A 27,992-nucleotide genomic window follows, 5' to 3' on the forward strand; every position below is an offset into this window, starting at 1 on the left:
TCAAAAACAAACTAATTAGTTCTTATGTTTTTAAATTTCACACCCTTAACATGATTTGTTTCATCTATTTCATGTTCTTTTTCAATTTATTTCATTTTTTATTTTAAGTATCTATTTCAAGAGAAGAAAAAAGTAGTCCGTAGTAGATATTACGATAAGCTTACAAGGAGAAAAGAAAAAAAAACAATTAACAACAACGAATAAAATCAATTATGTTTGATAAAAAAATTAATAATTTTTTTATAAAACAAGTTTAGAATGAAATTCCTAATAACTCCAAAGTGTCTTCCTTCCTGTGTTTGTGTTTCTAGGTTGCAGAGGGATCTTAAACACATAAGTAAAGTGGCAGAGACAAAGGATCCTATTAAAGTAAGACCTCATGATTCTACTTCTACTGTAAGTTGTTTGCTTTTTGGCTTTTGAGTTTTGACCCCACTAATAATAATAAAGAAAAAAAGAAAAAGAAAAGGAAAAGAAAAGAAAACTCGACTAAACCTATATACTCACTCTCAAGCAGGTCCCAAATCTATAAATTTATCAAGTTGATCTCAAATGTTTAAAGCAATTCTCAATCAGGTTATTTCTAATATAAATCATATATAAATATTTTATTTAATAATTTAAGCTTTTAGGTTGAATTGGTTCTTTAATTTGATATATAACCAAGTGGTCACAAGTTCAAATCTTATCACCCTTATTTATTTGATAAAAATCAAGCATAAGTTAATGTGGCCTGTATAAATTTCTTACCTGAAAAGCTTTCATTTAAAGGGATGTTTTAGAGAATAATATAAATCATATCTTAAAATTTCACCTAATAGGTTAAGTTTTTTGGTTGAATTGGTTCTTTGACATGGAGATTAATTATTTATGTGTTTTAAATTATTTTGAATTTAAAAAAAAAAATAATTTTTTTATTTTAAATTAATTATTTTATTATTTTTAGATATTTTGTTGATAAAAGAATCGATAAAATAACATATCCAAGTTTAATGTCTTAACTCAATATTCTTTTTTCATAAATTTTCAGGGTAAACTATAAATTATTCTCTCTAGTTTTGCGAAATGAGTTCCTGAAACTAATTAATTAGTCTTTATATTTTAAAATCAGCCCACGACTTGATTTGTTTCATCCATTTCATGTTTTTTTCCAATTAATTTCATTTCATTTTAATTTTAAGTATTAATTTCAAAAGAAAAAAGAAAGATAATATGAAAAGACTATTAAAAAGAAAATATTTTTTTGAAATAAAATTATTAAATTAAATATGTTTAACACTGGTAAAAAATTAATTAATTAATTTTCGAAATTAGAAAGACTATTCAATTTATTTTGAAAATATAAAAAAGAACCTAGCTAATTTATAATTTACTCTTCTTATCGCTAATGACTATCAAAGCACCACTAAACTTTGACTTACGTTACCAAAATACGTTACCAAACTCTCAACTGAGTCCCAAATCCATAAATTAATCAATGTCATCTCAAATGTTTAAAACAGTTCTCAATCAGGTCTTTCTATTAATGTTCATCAATATTTTTTTCAAATTTTCTTTAATTTAATTGTATAAATTATGCGTATAAGATTAAAACTATTAAAAGAAATTGATTAAACGATACAATTGAGAAATGCAAAGAAATATTTTAGATTAACTAAGTTGAAAAAAATGTATAGATTGGAAATGTAATTGAGAACAAGTAAATGGATGTACGATTAAATTGATGTTTTCTTTTATTATGTTTATTGGAAATTTGACTTAGTTTTTTTTTTTCGAAAATATAATTTTTAGTTAGTTTTTTTGTGTTAAAGGGGTAACATAACATAGCCAAGTTTAATGTCTTAACTCGGTACTCTTCTTATATTAGGCTTAAAAAAATTAGTGCTCCTAGTGTTACTTGTAATTGAGCCCAATAATATCTAGGGTAGATTATAATTTATAGTTAGTTTTACTTGTAATTGAACTATGATAATCCTAAATAAAGTAAATTAAAATAAATTATGAAATTTAATTCCAATAAACTTATTGTTGAATGATAAAAAATTGAGAAAAAATTTATCTATAAAGAGAAATAATAAAACAATCTAAGTTTATCCATATTAACTCGTAAAACTCATGACCTAGAACAAAAGAGTGAGGTAATTTCATAGAAAATAAATTAAAACAAATAAAAAAATATTATTCATAATCAAAAAAATGTTCAAGATGTTGAATAATGAAATTAAAAAAAAATATCATTTAAAAATAGATAAAAAACTCGAAACAACTAAGTTAACTCGTTGAACCCTTAGCATAGATCATGAGACTAATATAACAACCAAAAAAGAAAACCATAATAAAATTATAAAAGTTCAATCTTCAATAAACCAAGTGTTCAATGATGAAGTTAGGGAAAAACATAGATTTAGTTAAAAAAAAAAAAAAAAGATTATTCACATAACAAAACTACAAAACGGTTAGAACAAAATTGGAATTTTAGGCTGGAATTTGACTAAAAAATCTAGAATGGACCAAGATCCTAAGCGAGATGAAATTTATTCCGAGTTATTTTGTTTTTTTTTTTAAAAACTAATACAAGATATATCAAACATTCTCGATGAAACAGAACAAAATTGACAACCTTGACAAATAATATTGATTTGTCAAACACAACACTTTTTGGAAGAATATATGAAATATAATGAAATTGAAGTTCTCAAAATTATGAAAGTGTAAGTGTTAGTTACATCGTTATAAAACTTGGACTAGCTTGTGGGTTAACCTAGGGCCTGGACTGGTCTGGGTTAACAAAAAAAACATTTAATAATTTTTCTTAGTCAAACTCAGATGATCTACTTGGTTGACTCAGAACCTAAATGATTTGACCTAGCTGGCACCATTTTAAATTTGGGATAAAAAAATTATTTATCTCAAAATAGGCAGCAACCATGTAGAACACCTAATCCCCTCTCCCTTTCCAGTCCCAATCCTGCTTCTTCATTTTCTTTTTCCCTCGTAATTAAGGGCCTTAACCTCATCAACACTTTTTGCAACATCTCTTCTTACTCCTCTAGTTAATTTATCAGCAATGAGAAGTCTTGCCTCAACCTTTCCCTCTCCCCCAACAGAGAAAACCAAAACAAGACCAACCAATGGCATTGATGTTGTCACACCCAGACATTGCAGTGACTGATTGAAAATTTTCATGTAATTTATCGGACAAAGAACAGATATCTAGCTTCTCGTTTTTTAGGGAATTTTTTAGTTAAAGGAGTCACCACCTAGTATTATGGTCACTAGAAATCCTAATTGGTCAACAGAGATTTAATGGTACGAAACTAGTTACGCAAAAAAAAAAGATATTATCACCACTTAAGTATCCCACTTGAGGCAGACTATGTAAAAACCCACTAAATTATAATATGAGTAAAATAAATAAAGTATTGAATAAATTAAATAAAAAGATTTTAAGTATTGTAATTGGATACAATAGAATAAAATATAAGATATTATGGTGTGAATTAAGTAAAAGAAGAGTTGAGTGACAAAAATAGAAATAAGAAGAAATGAGGGCCAATGTGTAAATTGGAAAAACTTAGACTATAAATGCTTCATCTTCTCCTCTTTTAGCCGTGAGTTTGAAACAAAGAGAGGGGGAAGAATTGTGTGATTTTCTACTTAAATGTTCATTGATTTCACTAATTAAAATGAGTAATTAGAGTGATTAACTTAATTAAACATCAAGAGGGGGTTGATTTTAAGGTGGTGAGTGCATTGAAGGAAGGATTTCAAGCTAGGGTTTGAAGAGGGAGAAGAAGAAAACTTGTTCTTTCTTGCATTCTTTCCTTAAATCCTTATCAAAGTGAGGTAAATAACATGTTCTAAATGATTAATTCCTTTAATTTTATGTTTGATGAAGGATTATGCAAAATGATGATTATGTGAAGTTATGGATTTATGTTATAATTTATAGGAATAATGCAAATTATGTTTGAACCATGTTAGAAAGCATGAATTATGATTGGGTAAGTGTTTAATTTTAAATAAAAGAACAAAAATTAATTTTCCCCATTTTAATTGAATATTTGGCCAAGAGAGGAATAATTTAGGGGATTTGAGGTTTAATACAATTGTTTGGAATATATGGGAAGATGAAAGTTTATAAGTATTGTTATATGAATGGAGTAGGAATTTTTCAAGGAGAAAAGAAAATATTCACTTCCCTCCCTAGGTTGTTTTTGGCTAAATAGAGAAGAAAATTAGAGAATGGAGTTTAAATGATATTATTGAGGAGTTTTTGGCTAAATGGAGAAGAAAATTAGAGAATGGAGTTTAAATGATATTATTGAGGAGTTTTTGGCTAAATGGAGAAGAAAAATTAGAGAATGGAGTTTAAAATAATATTATTGAGGAACCTTACTAAATTTAAGACAATTGATGTTGATAGGTTAAATTGAATAGAGACTTTTGTGAAAATAATAATAATAATAATAAAATGTTTCAAAAAGGGGGGGGGTTATTCCCTTTGAATTTAAAAGTCAATTAAACTTAATTAAGGGTATTGGATTTAATCAAAGAATATGTCATGGGTATTAGAATTTTACCGGTTCAAATGAATGAACAAATGACAAAGTAATTTTGTTGGTGCAGAGGAGGCCACAGGACCTGATCAGCAACAAGGGACCTCTTCACGCGCACATACACCAGGTAGGTGTTCAACACCTTTGAGTAATTAATCAGTTTATATTTTTATTGTACAAGGAACTTTATAGATTATAAATATTAGTGCTGGTTACTAGAAATAATGCCCTGGTGAATGGGCAAACCTTGAAAAATTATTTCCTGGTTTCTGGAAATAATGCCCTGGTGAATGGGCAAGCCTTGTAAAAAAATTATTTCCTGTTTACTGGAAATAATGCCCTGGTTAATGGGTGGTTACTGGAAATAATGCCCTGGTGAATGGGCAGGCCTTGAAAAATTATTTCCTGGTTACTGGAAATAATACCCTGGTGAATGGGTAGTTACTGGAAATAATACCCTGGTGAATGGGCGAGCCTTGAAGATCATTTCCTGATTATTGAAATTTATGGCTGGTAGAATGACCACGTTAAGAAAAATTAATTTGTCAAATTAATGGGATAATCACACGATGTAAAATAAATCATAAAACTTTGAAGTTAAATATGCTGGGTTGTGGGAGACACTCTTGATATTTTTATTTTAGTAAATTTATCCCTGTCTAGAAGAGAATTTATGAAATTAGAAATTTCAAAAAGAAAATAAGACAATCAATTCTATGATATGAAAATCACCTTTATGTATATAAATAATTAGTCCTTAATCAGTTACTTATTGAATTGTGCAATTGTTTTAAATCATGTTTTAATGCAATTATGTTTTTAGGTACATCGCACCCTCGATCTGGGAAGTAGATGCTCGGATAAATAATTTTGTTATGTGATTAATGTACTTGGAAGAACTAATATTTTGTTGTAATATGCTTCCATATCTAAAATTGTAATGTTTAACTTATTATCTTGTGTATGATGTAATTTGTAAGGTTATTATTATTAAGTTGAATTATGGTTGGTTGTATATATATAAAATATATATAAAAAGAGACGATGCATGTTAAGAATTTATTAGTTTTATTGTAGCGTTCTATAGAAAATAGAATTGAGATATCGAAATATGCTTGAGTTTTTTGATGTCCAAATGATGGGACGAATATTGTGATTGATGTTACAGGTTGAGAAATGATTGAGTCGATAACTTGGGTACCTAAAGAATACAAAGGAAACTCTGCCGAAATTTCGAGAAAAATATATATATATAAAAAAAAAAAAAATTGGTAACTACGAATATATATAATATATTTTTTGAGTTTACGACTTGAGACCGTTACAGACTACATTGTTGATTTTGTTTAAAATTGCTAAGAATTTGTTTTTTCTTTTTTTTTATTCTTCTTATTATGTTCTTGAATCTGGCGTTAGTATATAGTTCCTACAAATATTTTCAACTTTAACATTGGTAATTATTGCAAAAAAAAAAAACATGATATTCCTGACTCTAATATCAATGACTAATTTTACAAAAAATTAAATTGAAGAAGAATTTTCCTATTCCATCTCTTTTTGTTTATCCTTTTATTATTATTTTCTCCTTTTAGATGGAAATAAAAGGAACATTACACAATAAAGTTTGCATTTAACACAATAATGATTAATAGATTGAGCACATATTATAAAAAATACAAAACGCAAAGAAAAAATAAAACAAAGTGCAAGGGGTCCACAAATAAATTAACGAAGATCTCTAAAACTTTTCAAAATTTTCTAATATGAAAAACAAATTTGTTTGGCCAAATATCAAAATAAAAAAGGGATAAAATACATGGAAAATACATAAAAATATGTTTTTTTTCAAAGACACCCTTAGCAAACATAATTTGTATTAGCTGGGCCTAAGGCCCAGACACAGCCCAATTTTATTCTTCTTTTTTTATACTGGACTGGGTCTCGCTTAGCCGTACGGGTTCCCGGCTCAGCTCCCTTTTCTTTCTTTCTTGTTTTTTTTACTTGCAAGCGTGCGTGAACAGAAGGGGAGTAATTAAAGTGCGGGGAGGGGGGAATTGAAAGTGACTTTGCGTGTTTTTGCAGCGACCTTGAGCGGCAAAATGCTGGTGCTGGATGAAGCACTCCTCGGACTTCCTCTCTGCTCCTCGTCTTCTCTTCCTGGTCTTTACGTTTTGCTTTCTCAAGACCCAGTCCTCTCCTCCCTTCCGCTCTCTTTTCCTTTTATTTTTCTTTCTGGTTTTTATCTCTGTATCGTCTCTGTTTTTTTTTTTTTTTTCGTTCTCTCTCTCTCGGTCTCTTTCTCTGCGTTTTTTTTTTCTTTTCGTTTTTCCTCTGGTTGATGGATTAACTAGGTGAAGGGAAGTTGAAGTCCCCTGCTCCTCTCGAGCCTCTCTGTTTTTGGTTCTGCCTCCCTTGTTCTCCTGGTCTCCTCTCGTCTGGTTCTCCCCCTGCTTTTTATAGGGCTGGACTTCTGGTGGTTCATCTGCCACCGTCTCTTCCCTTTCAGGATGAGAATAAGCGTGGCTTGGGGTGTTGGTTTCTGCCCGGACTCGGACACCAACAGTCCTGCCACGGCTGGACTGTTGGTGGTGGATTTTTGACCCGGACTCTGGCTGTGTATTTGGAGGGCAGCATGATTGGCTTGGGACCCTTGGTAGACCACATCGGTCAGCGTTTGCTGCGTTTGAGCCGCCCGTCATGGGTGGCATTTTGAATTTTTTTCTCACAGGAAAAGAGGAAGAAGACGATGAATGGGAATGAAACGGCGCCGTTTCTAGGCTGGGGCGGCTCGTTTTCCATTTCGTCCTCGAAGTTGACTTGTTCTAATTTAGCCCCTGGTCCAAATTATAGTTAGACCCCTGGATTTCGGAGCCTATTCACTTTGGTCCCTGGAATTTAAGTTATTGCCATTTTGACTCAAATTGACCCTGAACTTTGATATTTCTTCAATTAAACCTCTGATTGCATTAATTAACTAAATTAAAGTTTAATTATGTCCCCAAACTTATTAATTCTTTTAATTTCTAACAAAATTGACTCCCAAACTTAATTCAATTCTGATTATTTCTCAAAATTTTTAATTTGTGTTGACTTAAACCAAATTTCAAATTATTTTTCATTCATTTTCATTTTTTAGTGAATTTATGTTGTAAAAAATTTAATCATGACAAGTGTCTTCACAAATATATCATCCACTAGTCTGTGAGACTTATAAATTGGTGGTTGGGTTTGTAGTACCTAATTTTCTAGTTATGGTCGCGAAAAAGTGAAAGAAAACACAAGAAGAAAATATTGGTTACGCTATGCTTTCACTATTTACCTCTTACAAAATTAAGGTAATTTATTGAACATTGTTTTATTGTAATCGATCATGCAGGACTGATTCTCTGAATCTTCATTGTAGAAGTAATTATGGGGTGCTGCTTTTAAAAGCTATTGGAGTTTGTAACTATTGAAATTTGTTTTAATAAAACAAATTATAGAATAATCTTTTTTGCATTGTATTGTTTTGGCTAACCTAACTCTCAAATTAAAGTTTGATTCATTTTCTTCAATTCATCTAAGTGATTCTTGACTTTTAACTGCCACTTATTTTTGAAATATTATTCACAATTTTTCATCATAATATGATTAATCATTTCATTTCCTTATTTAATATCCAATTTTGAATTAAACATCTCATAATTCCCTAATCATTCCTTTATAAGATTTCTTATTTAAGTTTTGAAATTTCCCTACTTCATGTTCTAGACTTTTTTCACCATTTTGTCTCTCTAAGATTTTTGGCTCTAGAATGTCATAGTTAGATCTTTCATTCATTGCCAAAATCCCTTTATGATAATTTTTAATTAATCATTTCATTTTTTGTTCATGTTTTTCTTTAATTTCTTCGAAAATAAGCCTATATTTTTCTTTAATATTTTGTTAGCTTCTTCCACCATTTGTTCAAAGAGTGTATATTTTCTCTTTTACAATTGATAAACCTGCATTCTTCTTTTTCATTTTCTATTGCTACCTTTGGAATGGTAATTTCGATCTTCCTGGTATTATAGTTTCAAAGAAACATATATGAGATTCCCATTATAGTCACCAATTATTTCAGGTTTTTTTCGTCCTTGCCTCAACTAACAGAATTCTAAAATTTCAAAATTAGATACTAAATTTTAATGTTAACAATCTGAACTTCAGACACTGTTTTTATAACTCTTAAACTTGTAGTTTCCAAATTTATAACAATATTTTAAAATTTTTTATGGTACTTTAATATGTAGATTTCAAACTTATTGGCAAATCTAAGTTTACATCCCAATTATTGGAAATTAAACACAAAGTGTTTGAACCTTTAAGTACTTATTGATTGATCAAACTCTTATTAAATTATAAATGCATTTGCTTTTATATTTATAGAAAAATTACAACCTCCAACTATCATAATCCAATAAAAATTTTAACTAACTAAGTCAACAAGGAGAACTAATTAGTCTAACCCAAATCTTTTATTTTATTAAGAATTTCTTACTTACACTAAAATTTACTAGTCTAACATAAATATTTTTTTAATCAAGAATTTTGACTTACATTAAGATTTTATTTAACAGTTATTATAAGAGCGAATTAGTGCTAAAAGAACTATCCTTTACCTTATTATATTATAGATTCTTTCCACCATTTCTACAGGGATGAAAAATGGTTTGCTATCCTTTACTACTAGGATGTCGAAATTGTTTTTGTTAATATATTTTATCCAAATATATTTAGTAGGTAACAAAAATTTCAGGAAACAATTTTTTTTTCAAAGTTTAAAATAAAAAGTTTGGTAGCTTTATTGAGAAAAAAAAAAAAGAATTACACGTAATAATTATTCTGAATCACATGGAATTAAAAAAAAAAATAGTATGCAATAAAATAAATCACAAAACATAGTTTCTTGTACGGTGGCCAAATATATAAGGCACACGAATCATAAACTATATTATTCATTGTCACAGTCATCAACGGTGTCATCTGCAAGGTCATCGGCACTCTTGCAATCGACATTGTCATTAGATAGGTTATGGGCACTATCATCGGCACTCTCGCAATCAACATTGTCATCAGCTAGGTCATCGGTAAGGTCATCAGAAGTGTCACCTTCAAGGTCATCGGCACTATCATTGGCGGTGTCACGTTGACATTCTGGAAACCGAGACTGCTATTCCCATTTCAAACAAATGGATGACATTACTGAGATAAGATCGAGCTAAAAAGATCAGAGCTTGTAGGGTGGGATTGTTTAGATAGCTAGTTTTGGGGCTTTCGACATAAAAAAGCCTATCCGGCTTGGCTTCTCCCAAGAAGCTGATTCTTACACCCTTCCATCTTGCTCGCGATTCCGATTCCTTCGTGGGCGAAGGCAGCCGGCCATAATCTCTTCGATCCCTTCATTTATATGCCAGAATAAAGAGAGATTGGGTAGTTCTTCTCCCGCACGGGAGAGCTGTCTGAGGTCGATTGTGCATCCGGTAAGCTCTATCGGTATTCATCTCCAGAGCCCGGTCAGAGCTGACTTTCACGCCTCTCCAATCCTCGATCAAACTTGCCCAGGCGGTTTCAGATCAGGAAACCTACGAGCTGACCTTATTGGTTGACTTATTCCTAGAAGCTCTCTTCCTTCTACCCACAGGAGGGCTTCGATCCCTTAATTAGGATCGGTTGATTTCATGCTGACTAGGCAATGAGAATTAAGGAGGTCACGACGATGCTACCCGTTTTCATTTCATGGAAGTCCCCGGTCCTCCCAGCCGGGGGGCGGATCGAATCGGAAAGGGAGTTCGATCAGAAATAGACAGTTTCACCTACAAGGTTATCGACAATGCCATTGGCACTGTTGTCGGTATTCTCGTTGGGATTGAAATTGTCCAGCTTCAGCATGTGTCTCTTGATTATCTTTCTGACCGTTATTGACGCCTCGTCTCCTGCTTTCTTTGCCGCAACTGCATCCCAATCCCCTATGAACGATGCCATTGCAACTCCTACCCTTGTCATGCCACCTATTCCCAGCGCTACGTACGCCTCTCACAGCCTTTTCCTTTAATGTATTGTAAACCTTATGAAGAAAACACCATGTGTGCTATGTGATTATTGAGTAGAATATTCCAATACATGTACATATAAGAAACTTTAATTGATGCAATATATATCTGTATATAATATAAGAAACTTTGCTGCTATGAGCAATGGGGGCCTTATCATAGAACAGTCGTGGTCTTGGGACACCACGAGCAGCAAGAAGATTGATCATGCTTTTAAAGCTTGAACATCCCAACCTAATTTTCCTTTTAGAAACTAGGATAAAATTACATGAATCGTCAATAGTCGATGATTGTTTGGGATTTTAGAACGTGAAAGAGCTTTCCCTGACTGGTATGAATTTTAATACGAGGAAATTACCTTATAAAATCTGGTTTTCGTTTTGGATTTCATTTTCTCAATGTCACAAAGAAGAATTTCCCTGACTGCTGGAGACATCTGATATAGAGAAAGCCATTAATATATAGGAAACTGAATAAAATGACATGCCTGTTAGAAATTAATTTTAAAATTAGTGATTTTTTTAAATTTAATTCAGATTTAATCCAACCAATTTCAGCATTTTATATCGATAGTAGCCCATGTATATATGCGAGCATCATTTGTGAGTCTTTCGTCCAGGTTTGAAACTCCTTAGCAATCATACTTTCAAAGTGAAGGATTATAAACTATGAAGTATATGATTTCAAAGGTTGAGTTAATGTATTACGTTAGCAATTTAAGGAGAGTACTCTTTATTCTCAAACGAAATAATAAACAGATAATTATTGCATGCTGTCCATAGTTAACATTGCATTACCTTTACATCCCTTTTCAAATTGGTGCATGGCGTCCTGAACAATATGATCAATGGAAGCCTCAAACCCATCTCTAGATGCCTCCTTCACCCTCTTTACCAACCTGTTCATAAAACTTTTTTAGTGCACTATAATGCAGATGTCGCAGCATGTCAACATAAGCTAGGTGCAGAACCTACATAACAGACCAAAAACTTGATCACCAGGAACACTGATAGATTTTAGGTCAAACTAGAAAAATATTGCAGGCAATACTGAAGAGGTATCACCTAATTACAGAAGCAAACGAAAATGTTTACATATTAATTAAGGCCTTACTTTTAGTGCCTCTATTTCCAACTCTTGTCGTTTCTCATCTCTAATACTTTCTTTAAAATGAGTGGCCTCCATGTCATGTCTATTGAAAAATCAGTATTACAAGCCCATAAGAAACAGTAGAGGTTCCAAATCAAGATGAACAAGAAGTTGTATACTTCAATATTTCATGTGGAAGAAAGCTACTGAGATAGAGGAAACTTCCAATACAGCCCATGTAATGATCATACTGCTGTAGTGCATGCTTTGCAACATTTTGATTCTGCATTGAATAGAAGAGATGCATGCAGAACGTATGACTTTCCAAAATACAGAGCAAGATGTACACATACTGGGAGAGGGAGTTTTTCAAAATAGATATGAGCTTTTTCCTAAACTTCAGTTCTGGACCAGTCTGTATGAAATCAATTGTATAACGAGTGATATGATTCTTACATCAAGGTAGCACAATAACTTTTGTAAGAAGAAACAAATACCTTATCAGATTTCAAACGACTGAGCGTCTCCTTGGTAATTTGTTCCCATCGAAATGTGGCAATCATCACCTAATAAATAAAATTGAGAAATACAATCACACAGGAAAATCTAATTAATTTTTCGCAAAAGAAGTCATCAATATATAAATAAACCTCCATAGCAGGAAGATCCAGATCCTTGTTCTCCTTTATGGTTTTCCGTATCTGTTCTGCACGAAGGGGAAACCCTGAAGCAGGTTGGACGTCGTTCTTTATTATCACCAGCAAGACCTCCCGGAGAGATAGAATGGAAGAACCGCTGCCTTAGCCGATCAACCTGTAAAATACATCACGTAAGGGATTTCGGTCAGTAATAACAATAATAATAGCACAACTAGGTAACCCAAAAGCATAAAATTCTAAATAAATTTGGTGATAGGAATTGTTTAAAAAAGATAAAATAAAAATATTTTAATTAACCAAACAAGACTTTAAATTTTTATATATTTCTATATATAAATATTGTAATGCCGAAATTTAATATCATTTTTTTGTGAAAAATCTAATTATCATCATTTATATATATAAAAAATTAGGGACCATTGGCCTATCTGAATAATAAAAATAGATTATAAAGTCTGATTAACAAATTATGGAGTGATAATAACTATTATATATTATTATTATTACTACTATTACTACTAATACTACTACTAACAATGACAAAACAATTCATGATACCAATGGCTGTGAATTCTAATTTATTTGGTAAAACAGAAACAAAGCTAAAGCCTAAAATACTAGAAAAACACAATCCATCAGTTGAAAACAATTAATTTACCTTATCTTTAAACTTCTCCTCCTCTAATTCATAGCTAGGCAAAGCAGTGACGTACCTCCACCTTCATTTTATATTAATAATAAGAACACAAAGAATTAGCACCGGTCGAAAAACTATACCAATCAAGAAATTTAAGTTAATAAATGAAACTTAAGAAATAATATCATTTAAAAAAACCATAATAAATTAAAAGCTTAAATTATTAGTTGATACCTAAAGAATTAATGACTTTATATTAACTCATTAAAAAATATATTTAGTTTTGGATTTAATTTGATCCCCTCCTTCATTTCATGGTTAACTAAAAGTGGCTTGAGTTTTATGTCAGTTGATCCCCTCCATTTCTGTTCACAAGAGTTATGCTTTCTTTTGATACAAAGAAAGTTGGAGATTAATTATTTACAGAAAATATCATATTAAAAGTTTCCTCTTTCCGGTCACGGTAGTGACATCCTCCTTATACCTCCATTGATTATTACTCTACAATACCGAATTCGATTAATCTATGATGAGAGATTTGCAAGATTACCATTTATAGAAACTGAAAATATTTTTACCATTTGTAGAAACTGATGATATTTTTACCAGTACCGCTTATCAAATTACAAACAAACTTCTTTCATCAGATTCACCATAACATGTTGCATGGATCGTTGGACACACAATTAATATTAACTGTCCAAGTGTGGATTTGCCATTATTACTGTTGTCACAGCCTCATCGCTCTCATGAAAATCACAATCCCTGCATCTACCACAGCAGCAGGCCCCACCACCGCAGCCCCCACCCCCGCAGCCGCAGCAGCAGCCGCACCACCAGCAGCAGCAGCAGCATACCTTCGAGTTCTCCTGCGACCATCCTGAAGGAAACACCAAGTATTACATTTCGAGTGATGCATAAATTTCTAGTCATAAAAAACTTCAATCGGCTTAAAGTATTTTCTTGGTTTCGTTTAAAGTTTTTGTTTTTAGTAAAAAATACATTCAAACAGATATTGTGAATGCAATCAAATTACCAAATGAACATGTAATGTGATACCAGAGAGTATGTTTGGCAGTGTGATAGCAGTTACTTTTTAAATAACTTTTCATGTCGAAATGCATGTCAATTATATTTTTTTATTTTTTATAAATTATTTTTAATATCAGCACACGATTCAAAACATATAAAAAATATTATATTTTAGCGAAATTTTTTTTTTGATTTTTTTGGGAACACGATTTATACCGCGTTTCCGAACGGTGTCTAAAATATACCTGGCGGGATCTAGCTCTGGTCATCATGGGCTTTATCTTTTCTATGAAATTCATCCACAATGATTTGCAGTCCTCTGGTTTAAGTAGAGTGGTAGCTTTTGGAGAAACCTGCTCATATTTGATTATTATGTGAAACCAGTTTGGCACAGAGACGTGTAAAAATAAATGCATTACATTTGCATACCATTAAGCATGCATAAATATAACTTAAACACACATTCACCAACTGTTACCTCTTCCCATGTGTCTGAGGCTCCCATGAACGTATTTGGCAGAGATGGATCAGGAACAGCTCTATCCATAAGAGAGGAATAAAGTACCTTCTCAATCTGATCAGGCATTTCATCGAAGCGCATGGCCGCCATGATTGATAGTATTCTCAAAGACTATAACAAAATAATTGGGAGACATTCAGAGGGAACTCAAAGTTTAACCATTTAAGCATCCCAGCAGCCATTAATTATACAAAATCTAGGCAATGTTACCTCTGAGAGCGCGTTCCTTTCAACTTCATCAAGGTTTTTTTCCTCAGTCCAATTATACCATGACATTGAATTTTCATAATCACCGAGGACATGTGAAAACCTAGAATACGCCCCAAATCTTTAATAAAAAACAAAATTGAAAAATAAGACAGCAACAATGAAGTAATGTACCTATACTTCATGCGCCTCAGAACTCTCCCTGCAGCTGCTGCTTCTCTTGCCTTCATCTCCAATAAATTTCTGGCATGCTCCCTCAAATGTTGCGATTTAGTGTCGATTTCCGAACTGTTCAAATTGAAACTAACAACAGCATCTGAAAACTCCGATACAGCAGCCTCGGTGTTGCACTCAAAAAGATTTCTTATTGATGCCCATGTATCTCTTTCACCAGCTTCCAATAAGGATTCTACTCTTTTGGCAAGCGCACGAGTTATTCGTTTCTGTGCAGGTGCAACATATCAAGATTTGATAATTTGATTGAGTAGAGTGACATACATAGCACCAAGAACGTTAACGGATTGTGATACCAGTGAAGGCAATACCTTGTACTTTGCCATCATTTCTGACAACATATCACAAATAAGTTTTTCGCGGAATTTTGAACCATTCCACTCACTCTGTTGAATGGCAGCATCTGAAAGAGCACAATATTGAAGGTAAGTTGCCAAGTCCAGGAAACTGAATTAGTAGATGAAAGATGATCACCAATCATATGAACGCAAATCATAGAAGGATGGGCTATGTTAGCAATATCTTAAAAAGTTGTAGTCACTTCCCGTCATTTAATCCTTTAAGTTACTTTTTTTCTATATCCCAGGCAATCGCTTTGTTCAATGAAGTAGTCATTTAACTAGCATTAATCTTCTGGAGTAAAACTGTAACAACTTGAGATTTGCACGAGTACAGAATGCAAGTGGTCACCTAAGAAGACGAGGTGAAGGAACGCATCCTGAGAACGTATACCTTAATTGATTCTAGTGCTAGAGGGGATACAAGATTTTTGATAGTCCATGAGAGAATAAAACTAATTCTCATACGGAATCAAACTAATTCAGGACAGTTTTGGGAGTTTTATAACTCATGCATATCATATCAGTTAGATGAAGTTTTTCCTTCAGGTTTAAACTATTTCTGCAGTCATATTACTTGCCCATCGAGTGCCGCTAGTCTCCATTACCGGAGCATGCCAAGGAGAATTATAAAATTTCACAATTCATCAAATAGAAGGCTAAATAGCAGTACCTAAGCAATTTAATCAAACCCTTGAGATAAATGAAAGATTGACAGTTTAACACCTATCTTAACTGTCAAGCTAGACAACTTAGCCTATCCAGGATAGATATATGCAGCCTTCTCAAGATGGATATAAATCCAGCAGTTAAGTTGTTTAGCTTGACAGTCAAGATAATTCGAATAGAGGACTAGCTGGAAAGTATCTAAACTCATATAAACAGCAACGACAGACAAACCAGATTAGTTCCACACAAAATTTCAAGGTTCAAATCTAAACCGATACGCATATCTGCTTAGCCAAAACCTGCAATTATGCAAATAGTTCCTATCATATTTACACTAGTCAATCATTAAATGATTATGGTGCTTCTCATATCCCATCCATTTACAAGTTGCACTGCTTCCTTTCATAACCAATCCAATGCATGTAGTTTTTGTTGGTGGAAGAAACCACTGGTGGTGGTTTTGGATCACTCAAAGGGGATAAAACACACGGTTTTATTTCAAAACAATAAGCTTACAAATACAAACAAAAAACTCTTAATACACACCTTTTTTTTTCTCTCTAGTGTTTCTCTCCTGTCTTTCCCACACTCAATAGCATAAACTTAGCTACCTATTTATACACAAATTGAAAGTAAGAAAATTCAAACTTCAAGTGGTGGTTGGATGGTTGATAGTTGGTGGCTGCAGGTAGTAGTTGATGGTTGACTTTCTAGATTGAGTTTACCACAACAAATTCCTCCTTTAAACTCAATCGAGAGATATCATGCCAAGCATGAACTTTAATCGGATAAATATTTCTCCCTTCAATGGCTTTGTAAAGATATCTACAACTTAATCATTTGTTTTGCAGGATATCAGTTCAACTTCTTTGTTCTTTACATGCTCTCGGATAAAATGATGATGTGTATCGATGTGTTTACTTCTTTCATGATACACTAGATTCTTGGCTAATGCAATCGTTGATCGATTATCAATATAAGTCTTTGTAGGACTTTCTTTAAGAAATCCCAAAAACTTCAACATATTCCTTAACCATATTAAATGGCATACAGTTGAGTTAGCATCAATATACTCAACTTCACAGCTTGATAACGTTACTATCAATTGCTTCTTGGATAACCATGTGAAAGATGTATCTCTCATGAAAAAGACAAATCTAGTTGTGCTTTTCCTTTCATCTAGATCTCTACCCTAATCACTATCCTAGTAGCCAACAAGATTGAAGTTTTTACTTGAGGTATAAAACATACCTTCATTTATTGTTCCTTTGATGTAGCGAAGAATTCTCTTAGCTGCATTCAAGTGAGACTGGTCTAGTGTCTCCATATATTTGCTGATAAGTCCAACTCCGTAAAGTATATCTGGTCTAGTACATGTCAAGTACCTTAAGCTTCCTACTAAGCTTTTGAAGTAAGCTGGATCAACATTTCCAACTTTACTCTTCCTCAATTCTACTCCATTCTCAACTGGAGTTGATACCGGATTGCAGCTTTCCATCTTGAACCTTTTAAGAATATCTTTGGCGTAACCTCTTTGGGATACAAAAATCCTTTCTTCTTTCTGCGTTACTTCTAAGCTAAGAAAATGTGTCATTAGACCAATGTCTTGAATATCAAGTCATCAACATATAGGCACGCAAATAATATGTTGCCATCTGCTTCTTTCTTCACATATATTGTGTGTGTTCATATGGACATTTTTCAAATCTATTGTCTTTAAAATACCTGTCAATTCTGGTATTCCAAGCACACGGAGCTTGCTTTAAACCGTTGAGGGTTTTCTTTAACTTGTATACTTGGCCTTCATTTTTAGCTTCAATGTATCCAAGTAGTTGTTCAACATAGATCTCTTCTTTTAGGAAGCCATTCAGAAATGTTGACTTCACATCGAGTTGATAGATCTTCCATCTATGTTGTGCAGCTAGTGAGATCATCAGTCTGATTCTCTCTAGCCGGGCTACTGGAGCAAATACTTCTCCATAGTCAATTCCTTCTCTTTATTTATAGCCTTTTGTCATTAATCTTGCTTTATATCTTTGTACTTCTCCTTTTGCATTCTTCTTTGTTTTATAGACTCATTTGACACCTATTGCTTTCTTATTTTCTAGTAGATGAATCAGCTTCTAGGTATCATTCTTCTCAATGGCATGTATTTCTTCATCCATTGCTTTTATCCATTTCTCTTCTGTGACAACTTCATTGAAGCTAAGTGGGTCACAATCTACAAAGAAACAAAATAGAATTGTATCTTCCATGACTTGAGTGGCATCATACAACTCTTCTAGATTTCTCATCCTTCTTGGTTCTTCTGATGAGGATGTTGATGGTGGTGTTAATGATGATTCTAGGGTGTTTCTCTTGTTGAATACAGGGAATTTGTGTGCTGGACTTTGTGGCTCATCTGCTAGTAATATTGAACCTTCTGCAAGTACTGTAAGTACTTCCACTTCGTCTTCTAGGATCAAATCAATGTTAATCCATTTTACCTCTTCTTGATTATTATTCCACTACCAAGATTTATCTTCTTCAAAGATAACATCTCTACTCATGATCACCTTCTTTGTTATGGGATTATACAGCTTGTATCCCATCATTCTATCACCATATCCAACAAAGATGCATTTCTCGCTTTTATCATCGAGTTTAGTCCTTCTTGCATCTGGAATCTTTGTATATGCCACATAACCAAAGACTCGAAGATGAGTAACACTTGGTTTGTGACCACTCCATGCTTCTTTTAGAGTGACAGCTTGCAAACTTTTGGTTGGGCAGCGATTTATTATATACACTGCACATGATATAACTTCAGCCTAGTATTGTTTGGCAGCTTTTTTGCTTTGAGTAGACTTCTTGCCATGTCAAGAATCGTTCAATTATTTCTCTCAACTACACCATTCAGCTATGGTGTATAAGTTGGTGTTGTCTAATATCTGATGCCTTGTTGTGTATAAAAGGCTTCAAAGTCATTTGTTGTATATTCTCCACCTTGATCAGATCTCACGGTTTTGATCTTATAGCCATTTTGCTTCTCAACAATTGCTTTAAAATATTTAAAACAATTGAATACTTCAAACTTCATCTTCAGAAAGTATACCCATGTCTTTCTGCTAAAATCATCAATGAAAGTAAGGAAGTACCTATTTTGTCCAGTTGACATAGGCTTTATGGGACCACACACATCTGTGTGCACTAACTCCAGTGGCTTATTTGCTTTCCAGTTGACTTCTTTGGCAAAACTGGATCTGTGATGTTTGCTGAGGACACAACTCTCACAGACTTCATCTGGATGATCAATGTGGGGCATACCTTTGACCATCTTCTTGCTTGCTAGCATCTTCAGACTTGTGAAATTCAGATGTCCAAGCTTTAGGTGCCAGAGCCACTCTTCATTGTTGGTGATGGCACTCAAATACTTTACAGCATCATATTGGATGTTTAAAGGAAACATCATATTTTTAGACATCTTCACATAGGCAATTAATCTACCATTATAGTCTTTGACTATCAGATTACAATTCTTCATGTAAAGAGTATAACCTTTCTCCATAAGTTGACCTATACCCAACATGTTGTGCTTTATGGCTAGAACATAGTAAACATCTATGATGTAGCTATGATCACCATTCTTCAACTTGATTGGGATGTTGCCTTTACCTTTTACTGGAACTTTTGAGGTATCTCTAAATGTGACTAGACCTTGTATGGTCTCATCTAGATCACTAAATAGATCTCGTTGGCCACACATGTGATTGCTGGCTACAGAATCTAGATACCAAATATTCTCATGATTCTCACCTAGTCCTTGTTGGACTAATAATGCAGCTGGTCCTCTAATGAAGGCATCTTCCTCTGCATTGTTGGCTTGTTCACGTACCTCTAATGGAGCTTTCCTTCGACATTCGGTGCTATAATGCCCAAATTGATTGCAACTATAACACTAGATATTTCAATAGCAACAATAAAAAAAATCAAATTTTGGATCTAGGGATCTCAAAATTTGATCAATAATTTGAGCATCTGAGAGGACTTCTCCATTTCTTCTCATTTGATTGACCATCACCATAATTCTTGTGTGATAATTAGAAATAGATTCTGATGACTTCATTTGCACTAATTCAAATTCACCTCGCAAAGATTGAAGACAAATCTTCTTGATTCTGTCAGCCCCTTTATAATTTTGTTAGAGAGCCTTCCATATTTCTTTTGATGTTTCTGCGGAAGCTATGATCTCAAATGTGGCTTCATCAAGACCTTGATAAATGATGGTCCTTACTTTGTTGTCTTTCTTTCTATTGGCTCTCAGGACTTGTTTTTGTGCCTCCTGTAATGAATCTTTTGCTTCTTTGGACTCCGGTTCATCGTAACCATATTCCACAATCTCTATACACTCTTGTGAACCAAGAAATGCTTTCAATCTGATACACCAATTATCATAGTTGTCTTTGGTTAACTTCGAGATGAGTCTTTGTGTATTTTCTGTAGTCATTTTGCTCTTTGAATGACTATATCACCTTCTGGGAGTTGAATTTCGAAAACCGGACATTGTAGATCGATCTGGAATGCTCAAAATAGTAGGGAACCAGTCTTACTTGGTCGAAAATGGGTAAGAAATAGGTTGAACCAATCAGGAAACTGATTCTGGACGTTGGACAGTTCGCTGGGGTTGAACCAGGAATATTCTCTTGGCTCGGCTAGCGGCTCGGCTTGGTAGCGGCTTAGTCAGCTCGGCACGGCTCAAATATGGCGCGTGTGGACTGCAGTCGTCTTCTTCCTCTGGGCGTGTGGGCTCTAGTGACCGAAGTTTCAAGCAGCGCGTGTGGGCTACCTCCTGCTCCAATGAAGCTGATTTTTGCACCAGTGAGTTCATATGGATGAACCCTACATTGTGAAATGATCAAAATGTGTTTTTCACAACTTTAAAAATTCAGGTATATCCCATAACTCTTCTGTTTTCCGACGAATGGAGCTTTGATACCAATTGTTGGTGGGAGAAACCACTGGTGATGGCTTTGAAACACTCAAAGAGGATAAAACACACGGTTTTATTTCAAAACAACAAGCTTACAAAATACAAATAAAAAACTATTAATACACACCCTCTCTTTCTCCCTAGTGTTTCTCTCGTCTTTCCCTCACTAAATAACATAAACTTAGCTGTCTATTTATACAAAAATTAAAAGTAATAAAATTCAAACTTCAAGTGGTGATTAGGTGGTTGATAGTTGGTGACTGCATGTAGTAGTTGGTGGTTGACTTTCTAAATTGAGTTTACCACAACAGTTTTAAGTATCAGAAAACGATTGACCATGAAAACCATGAGGATAAATTCCATTTCACTGCAGAGCAAGTTTGAATTCCAGCCAACGCTATACAGAATTTGTAAAGATAATTTACCATACCCAGAAAAGGTAAGCCATTTTCAACAAATCACAGCTACCCCTATTGTGAAGAGAAGAGAAACCTCAATTTCACCCATTGAAAATCAAAGTGGAAGAATAAGGAGCTTCTGAGATCTAAGGATTGGAGGGTGTGCGGAACTGTAACTCTTTAACTTTCAAGAATCTAAATCACGTTAAAAGAGTTAAACACATGGCCCTCCCCTCAAGCTAAAATCTACATTCACTATTAGGGACTAACTGTAACTTTTTAACTTTCTAATATAGTTTGTACTGATTTGTTTCCTTTAGGGATGAAACCTCTTCTCATTCAAATATATGCTTCTACTTTTCACTTCATCAGCAATTCATTTTTTTTAGAGTTCATTTTTTCAGTTCGGCACAAGTCACAACCTTCATTATTGTTCTACCAAAGAGTACCACAACACTGGAGATAATATCACAGGTAATCTTTCTTTGCATTATTGAGTCCAGCACCGTCACAAGAGAATTTTTAATTTTTGAAAGAAGTACTCAGAATTGAGAACAAATACAAAATTAAGAAAAGAATATAATGATAAAACAATTGAAAGAAGAGTTGCTTTAGAAGACTACGAAATCCAAAAAACAAACCCTTTAGTTTTATGCATATAAGATGTAACAACAAAAGCAAAGAAAAAATAAATTAATATTGGATTTTTAGAAAAGCAAAAAATAAAATAAAAAAATAAAAATCTTCAGTGTTTGGAGTCTAAATACCTTCACATCCTTGATCAAACTCGCGCATGCACGATTGGGAATAGAAATGAATTGCAGCAACATATTGTTGTCCTTCACTCTGTGACTGTTCCAGGCTAGTTTTAAACCTATTAACTGTGTTCGAATACAAATGCATCAACATGGTATCATAGGCATCGCGTACCACCTACATAACATATTGGCACATTTGAGTTGATCAGTATAAGAAACATATACATACAAAAAAACCCGCGCAAAAAAAGAAAAAAAAAAAAAGATCAAATATCAACAAATTTGACAACTAGGGAGGTTAAGAACTTAGGAAGAGGAAATATACACGCTAAAGGCCTTACCATCAATGCATTTGACAGCAATAGTCGCCGTTTTGCATTTCGTACTTCTTGATCAAAATAGACTACCTCCCTGTCATATCTAATGGGGGGGGAAACGCAAAATAAGAGATTCCGAATCAAGTTGAACAAGAAGTATATTGATAATTTAAGTAGGAATCAATTACTTCGCGAACCAAAGTATAACTATCAAATTGATCATAATTCAAAGTTTCCACTGATCAACTGACGGAAGAAGTATTAAAATTGAAGAATCTTGGAATAAAACACAATGTAAGTCAACATTAAATATCACACAGATCTTACAATGTGAACACATCATATTACAGAATTGACCCCATGATGTATACTTACTCTGAAAGATAGGTTTCCAAAATAGAACTGACAGCTCCTCCAAACCCTGATACTGGACAATCTTGAACAGTTTTCTTCATTTTCAACCAGTCCTGTAAGAAATAAATTTAGTACTGACTGATATTAAATGAGGTCGGTGAACTTTAAAAGAAAGAAATTAGAAAATAGATTCAATCAAGTACCTCATCGAATGTAAAGCATTTGAGCTTCTCACCAGCAATCTCTTCACATCGAACAGTGGCAACCATGACCTGATAAACAAGATGAGAAGTATATTTACATATGAAACCTGGTGGTTTATATTTACAGAGGAATATGGCGTTTAATAAACCTTGACAGCAGGTAGATCTAAATCCCTGTTGTCTTTTATTATTTTCCAAATCTCTTCTGCACGAAGAGGAAATCCTGAAGCAGGTTCAACTTCCTCCCTGTCACCAACAAGACCACCTGGATAAATGGAATGGACAAACCGCTGCCTCAGTCGAGCAACCTGTAAAGGTCAATGCTATCAGAAAAATGGAGTTACGAATTACAGATACTGGATTTCTCACTTGATAATTGCTGTCCTAATTGCTCCCACATGCACAGATCCATAAAATTATCTTATCACAGGACGTGATGCTCATTTTGTCATTCTTACATGATACACTCCTGATGACTATTAAACACTCTCCAGTCAAAGCTAAGCACCAATGTGTAATGCATGATTATCAAGTTTAACGTGCATAAAAATGACTTATTGGTTAATTATGGACTCCAGAGTTAACTTCTACATTAACCACATGAATTGAAGACGTATTCTCGGAAACGAAACACAGCCTGTCACTCCCACCAAACCTTTCCTGAGAGACCTGAATGCATTGATGAAGGGTATTTAAGAATATTTGCCCATAAAGGGTTTGACATATATGCAAACTTGGAATTAGTTTGTTCCCAGTGTGTCTAGAAGAATTTGGAGTTAAAATCAAAGCTGAGACTAGTGCCTAGCGAGAAGAAGAGAATAGAGAGTAAGAGAGAGAGAAACCATAGGCACCAGGCTTTCATAGTAACATAACTCTCAATTTTATTTTGTAATTCAACTCTAGTACAGGAATATGCTGCAGTTCTGTCTTTTCATACAAACGCCAATGATTGTGAATTCCAATTATTTGGTAAGCATATGCAAAGCTACAAATCATTCCAGACATCAATTCTAGAAAACACGCAGCAGCACAATCTAGAAGAACTCAGGACAAAAGTTTTGAGGATTGACAAACTGCTTTCTTAGTGGAAAAGCTACCTGCTCTTTAAATTTCTCGTCTTGGTATTCATAGTGAGGCAAAGCAGTGATCTCCACCTTTATATCAATAATTAGAAGCATATTAAGTTCATGGAACTTAAACAAAAAGGCAACATATGATAAATATATGCCAATGGCATCAGTATGGAGATAGAGGTGATTTTTCATACATTAAAAAACTCTCTGAGAGGAGCGCTACAGAGAGTCTCAGGCTCAGCAACTGCGGCCCAAATCTGCAGAAAGTATGACCTCAGAAAATGATGGAGAATAAGAGGAGAAATAATTTATCCAGAAAGAGAATTGGATATACAGAGAATAAGAAGTATGAACAGAAGTACCTTCTCAATATCTTCTAAGAGAGCAGTCTTTAAACATGCAAGTGGAGTCTACACAGACAATCAGAAAAGGGACAGAGATTCAGCGTTGAAGATGCATTCGAAGAATAGAGCGCAAGGTGCATGGAATCTTCTCTCAAGAAACTTACGGGCACAACAAGTCCATACCTTTGAGTGATCACGTAGAACAAACAGTAGTGTTTTTTTGCGGGGCTTGAATAAACGCTTCATGACCTGAATACAAGAAATAATAGATTATCACGTATCAGCATCAAATTATGTTGGGTGAAATACTCAATATTACACACTGGGCTAAATGAATGCAGCCTTGGCTCTCTTTTTTTTCCCTCGGCTTTTTTTTAAAGTCCTTATAGTTTTTAATTTTACCCTTCAAATTAAATTTATAGTTTTTTTTCTATTTTGTTTATAACAACAACAACAACAACAACAACAACAACAATAATAATAATTTCTAATGTTACTCTTCAAATTAAAAGAATAGTTTTTTTCAATAGTAATAATATTTTTTAAAATTTATTAATAATTATCTTAAGAATATTAATAATAATGAATATAACAATATTTTTAATATTAATAATAATATAAAACATGTCTTACCCAAGTTTAAGTGAATCTGGAAACATATCAAACCCATCAGGTGCCAATGTCAGACACAAGTTAGTTGGGTTTGTTGGTGTTAGACCTTAGTTCCTTTGGTATGAAGAGGGTGTTTGGCATTGAGGTTGAAACCGTTTTTTGAAAAAAATTTAATTTTTTTTTTTTGCTAAAATTAAGTGCCGTTTGTACTTTTTGGATCGTTTTGATGTGCTGATATCAAAAATGATTTTAAAAAAATAAAAAAAAATATTATTTGCATGCTTTTCGGCACGAAAAGCTATTTGAAAAGCAACCGCTACCACATTCCCAAACACCCTCGAAATCCCCTACTAGACCCTAGTTCCTTGGTATGACCCTGTCAGATCCAGTTTACTTGGGTCTGGCATCCATTCCACATCCAAGTTCCTTGGGTCTGACAAGGCCGAACCCCAGGAAATAGGGTATGGAAGAGGATATTATACTCGAGTTCCTTGGGTATGGCGTCTTTTCCAAACCCAAGTTTTTGGATTTGGCAAGGAACTTGGGTCTGACGCCTTTGTCACACCTAACTTACTTGAGTTTGGTGCCCCTACCAGATCCATGACATTTGAGTCTGACAACCTTTCCAGACCTAAAACACTAGGGTTTGAAATCATACCTAACCCGAGAGCCTCGGGTCTGACTATTTTTCCAAATCCAATCGCCTTGGGTCTGGCAAACATGCCTGGCTTAAAGCGTTTGGGTGTGGCAGCCATATGGAAACGACAAAAATACCCTTACATGCAGACTTATTTTTGTTGAGTCCTAAGGGTAATTTTATATTTGAATTATTTTAATAAAATAAAAAGATGTGAAGCCTCTCAACACAGACATATATTTTCTCTCCTTTTTGGTGTGGATGTATCTTCACAATTTATTTTTTTCTAAGACAAAAGAAGACCCTAACCCAAAGGTTAAAATTTTGTGTCCTAAGAAATAATCAATATCTATATCATTGCCTAAAGAACCTGAAAGAACCATTATGTCCCAAATTAATATTTCAAAGCCAAATGTATCCCATGAAAAAGACAATCTCACAATCTCACCCCAACTGCATGCTTAACAAGTTTTTTTTTTTTTACAAGAATAATTATATTATTACATTACTTCAATCCATAATGATTTGTGTCTTGATGAACAATAAAAAAATGAATAATGAGACACTATCTCCTTTGGTATACTGTATAGTAATAATAATATATTTCTCCATAAATAGCTATTACAAACTGGCTTACCTAAGGTTAAGAAAACCACAGTTAACCAATCAAATGCCAATTAAACATGACCATGTAAAGAAGTTTGGAAATTGGTTCAGTTACTTGATTACAGCTCACTTGAGTTGATGCAAATTGCTTTCAAATGTGTACCTGGAAAACTGTTTTTAAAAGGGGTCTGCTGGCTGCATGTTCCAGACCAATGTCTTTGTACCACCTGCATATGATACTCAGCACAAAGATGAAACTTAGTTAAATCCTATTAATAGAGACTGTGCGCATGCATGACAGGGCATCACTCGTCTTTTTAATTTCGGCTAGACAGAGCCATACCCAGTTGTGGACATTTATCAAACTTCCCAGGCAGAAAAGGCATTCAAATATTATATTGATGAACAAAAAAAACTCACATGTTTATCAAAACAACGTCAGCGATTGCCAAGGCAAATAGGGTGCTTTGTTTCTCAAACGCCGTGTCATCCTGAGAAAAGTACACATTCGCAGTGCCAAACTTGTATAAGCATCACACTCGCAGATTGAAGCCATAAAGTAACGCATCACACCGAAAATATTGAAACCATTCAGTAATCAACGATTTGTAATAGAAAGATCTAAGAGTTACCTCGCCTCTTTGATTGCTGTCGGTTCCCTCGAAATCCATGGCAATCGTAAAAGGGTCAATATCACTACACTTTGCAATCCAAATGCCCTTTGTTGTTTGACCTCTGAAACGTATATAACATGTGATTAGGGTGCTTTTCACTGCTCAAGAACAGTCAAATATACAAATTCTCAACTAAAAAATAAAATAAAATCAAACCTTCCATTGTATGCGTCCATCTCCTCGAAATTGGTATGGAAGGTCTGATTCATTAGGGTGCTTTTCCCTGCTCAAGATTAATTAAGCAAGAAGCTATCACTGCCAACTTCATTAAAATCAATGACTATATATTAAGAAATGATTAATAAATCAACACGAAGTTAAGAAGTTGAACAATTGCTTACCGCTACTCTGTGAGCCAATGATGGCAACAATAGCATAGGAGAGACCGGACTGAGCGAACTCGGTGGCTGTCATGAAGTCTTTGAGTCCATCCACGTTGAACTTGCCATTTCCATCAATCAGCTGCGTGCCTTGCTCCATTTTCATTAACGATCTAACTCAACCACAATAACAACAACTATTGAAGTGTCTTCCTTCCTGTGTTCGTGTTTCTGGGCTGCGGAGGAATCTTAAAGCAAAAGTAAAGTGGCAGGCACAAAGGATCCTATTAAAGTAAGTCTTCATGAGTCTACTTCTACTCGAAGAAGTTGTTTGCTTTTTTGCTTTTGAGTTCCCACCCCAGCAAGATAATAGTACACTATGAAATATTCTCTCTAGTTTTTACTAATGAGTTAAATAATCCCTCTAGTTTCAAAAACAAACTAATTAGTTCTTATGTTTTTAAATTCACGCCCTTAACATGATTTGTTTCATCTATTTCATGTTCTTTATCAATTTATTTCATTTTTTTTATTTTAAGTATCTATTTCAAGAGGGGAAAAAAAAAGTAGTAGTAGATATTACGAAAAGCTTACAAGGAGAAAAGAAAAAAAAAACAATTAACAACAACGAATTAAATCAATTATGTATGTTCAAAACATTAATAAAACATTTTTAAAAAAAAATCATTGTAAAAATAATAAAAATGTTTAA

At 33.7% G+C, this 27,992-nt stretch overlaps 2 protein-coding genes and 2 long non-coding RNA genes across 5 annotated transcripts; 1 reads left to right on the forward strand and 3 right to left on the reverse strand.

Annotated features, from left to right (window-relative positions):
• The first annotated feature begins 3,629 nt into the window (after positions 1-3,629).
• Positions 3,630-5,601, forward strand: LOC118031198 (uncharacterized). Its single transcript, XR_004684478.2, has 3 exons — positions 3,630-3,846; positions 4,630-4,686; positions 5,383-5,601. It is a non-coding gene; the product is annotated as an uncharacterized lncRNA (long non-coding RNA).
• Positions 5,602-9,461: 3,860 nt separating this feature from the next.
• On the reverse strand, positions 9,462-11,558 carry LOC118031199 (uncharacterized). Its single transcript, XR_012167568.1, has 3 exons — positions 11,428-11,558; positions 10,989-11,066; positions 9,462-10,644 (listed from the first exon to the last, which is right to left on the reverse strand). It is a non-coding gene; the product is annotated as an uncharacterized lncRNA (long non-coding RNA).
• A 2,009-nt stretch (positions 11,559-13,567) lies between these two features.
• Positions 13,568-27,645, reverse strand: LOC118031190 (protein ROOT HAIR DEFECTIVE 3 homolog 2-like). Of its 2 annotated transcripts, XM_035035539.2 has the most exons (20): positions 27,302-27,645; positions 27,117-27,183; positions 26,919-27,021; positions 26,707-26,777; positions 26,450-26,513; positions 24,615-24,680; positions 24,450-24,497; positions 24,282-24,344; positions 24,112-24,168; positions 23,164-23,322; positions 23,015-23,083; positions 22,833-22,924; positions 22,482-22,560; positions 22,150-22,315; positions 15,320-15,411; positions 14,949-15,217; positions 14,778-14,877; positions 14,526-14,678; positions 14,293-14,400; positions 13,568-13,895 (listed from the first exon to the last, which is right to left on the reverse strand). In XM_035035539.2, exons 1-20 carry the CDS (start codon positions 27,444-27,446, stop codon positions 13,746-13,748), a joined length of 2,121 nt encoding a protein of 706 aa, XP_034891430.1. In that variant the 5' UTR covers positions 27,447-27,645; the 3' UTR covers positions 13,568-13,745. The 2 variants fall into 2 exon arrangements, with proteins under 2 accessions (XP_034891430.1, XP_073269014.1); XM_073412913.1 differs by lacking the exons at positions 22,150-22,315; positions 22,482-22,560; positions 22,833-22,924 and having other exon boundaries at positions 23,047-23,083.
• On the reverse strand, positions 15,320-20,621 carry LOC140956225 (uncharacterized). Its single transcript, XM_073412914.1, has one exon. The coding sequence runs from the start codon at positions 20,499-20,501 to the stop codon at positions 20,196-20,198; it is 306 nt and encodes a 101-aa protein (XP_073269015.1). The 5' UTR covers positions 20,502-20,621; the 3' UTR covers positions 15,320-20,195.
• Positions 27,646-27,992: the final 347 nt, after the last annotated feature.

This window comes from Populus alba, chromosome 12, assembly GCF_005239225.2.
Source record: "Populus alba chromosome 12, ASM523922v2, whole genome shotgun sequence".
In the NCBI taxonomy this organism is placed as follows: Eukaryota; Viridiplantae; Streptophyta; class Magnoliopsida; order Malpighiales; family Salicaceae; genus Populus; species Populus alba.

Bases quoted from the DNA above. Each gene is read 5' to 3' on its own strand.
- LOC140956225 (XM_073412914.1), bottom strand. From the start codon at position 20,501: ATGACTACAGAAAATACACAAAGACTCATCTCGAAGTTAACCAAAGAC.
- LOC118031190 (XM_035035539.2), bottom strand. From the start codon at position 27,446: ATGAAAATGGAGCAAGGCACGCAGCTGATTGATGGAAATGGCAAGTTC. The intron at 27,184-27,301 runs GTAAGCAATTGT...AATCTTGAGCAG, and splicing joins CATTGGCTCACAGAGTAGCG to GGAAAAGCACCCTAATGAAT. The intron at 24,169-24,281 runs GTATGAAAAATC...ATTGATATAAAG, and splicing joins CTCTCAGAGAGTTTTTTAAT to GTGGAGATCACTGCTTTGCC.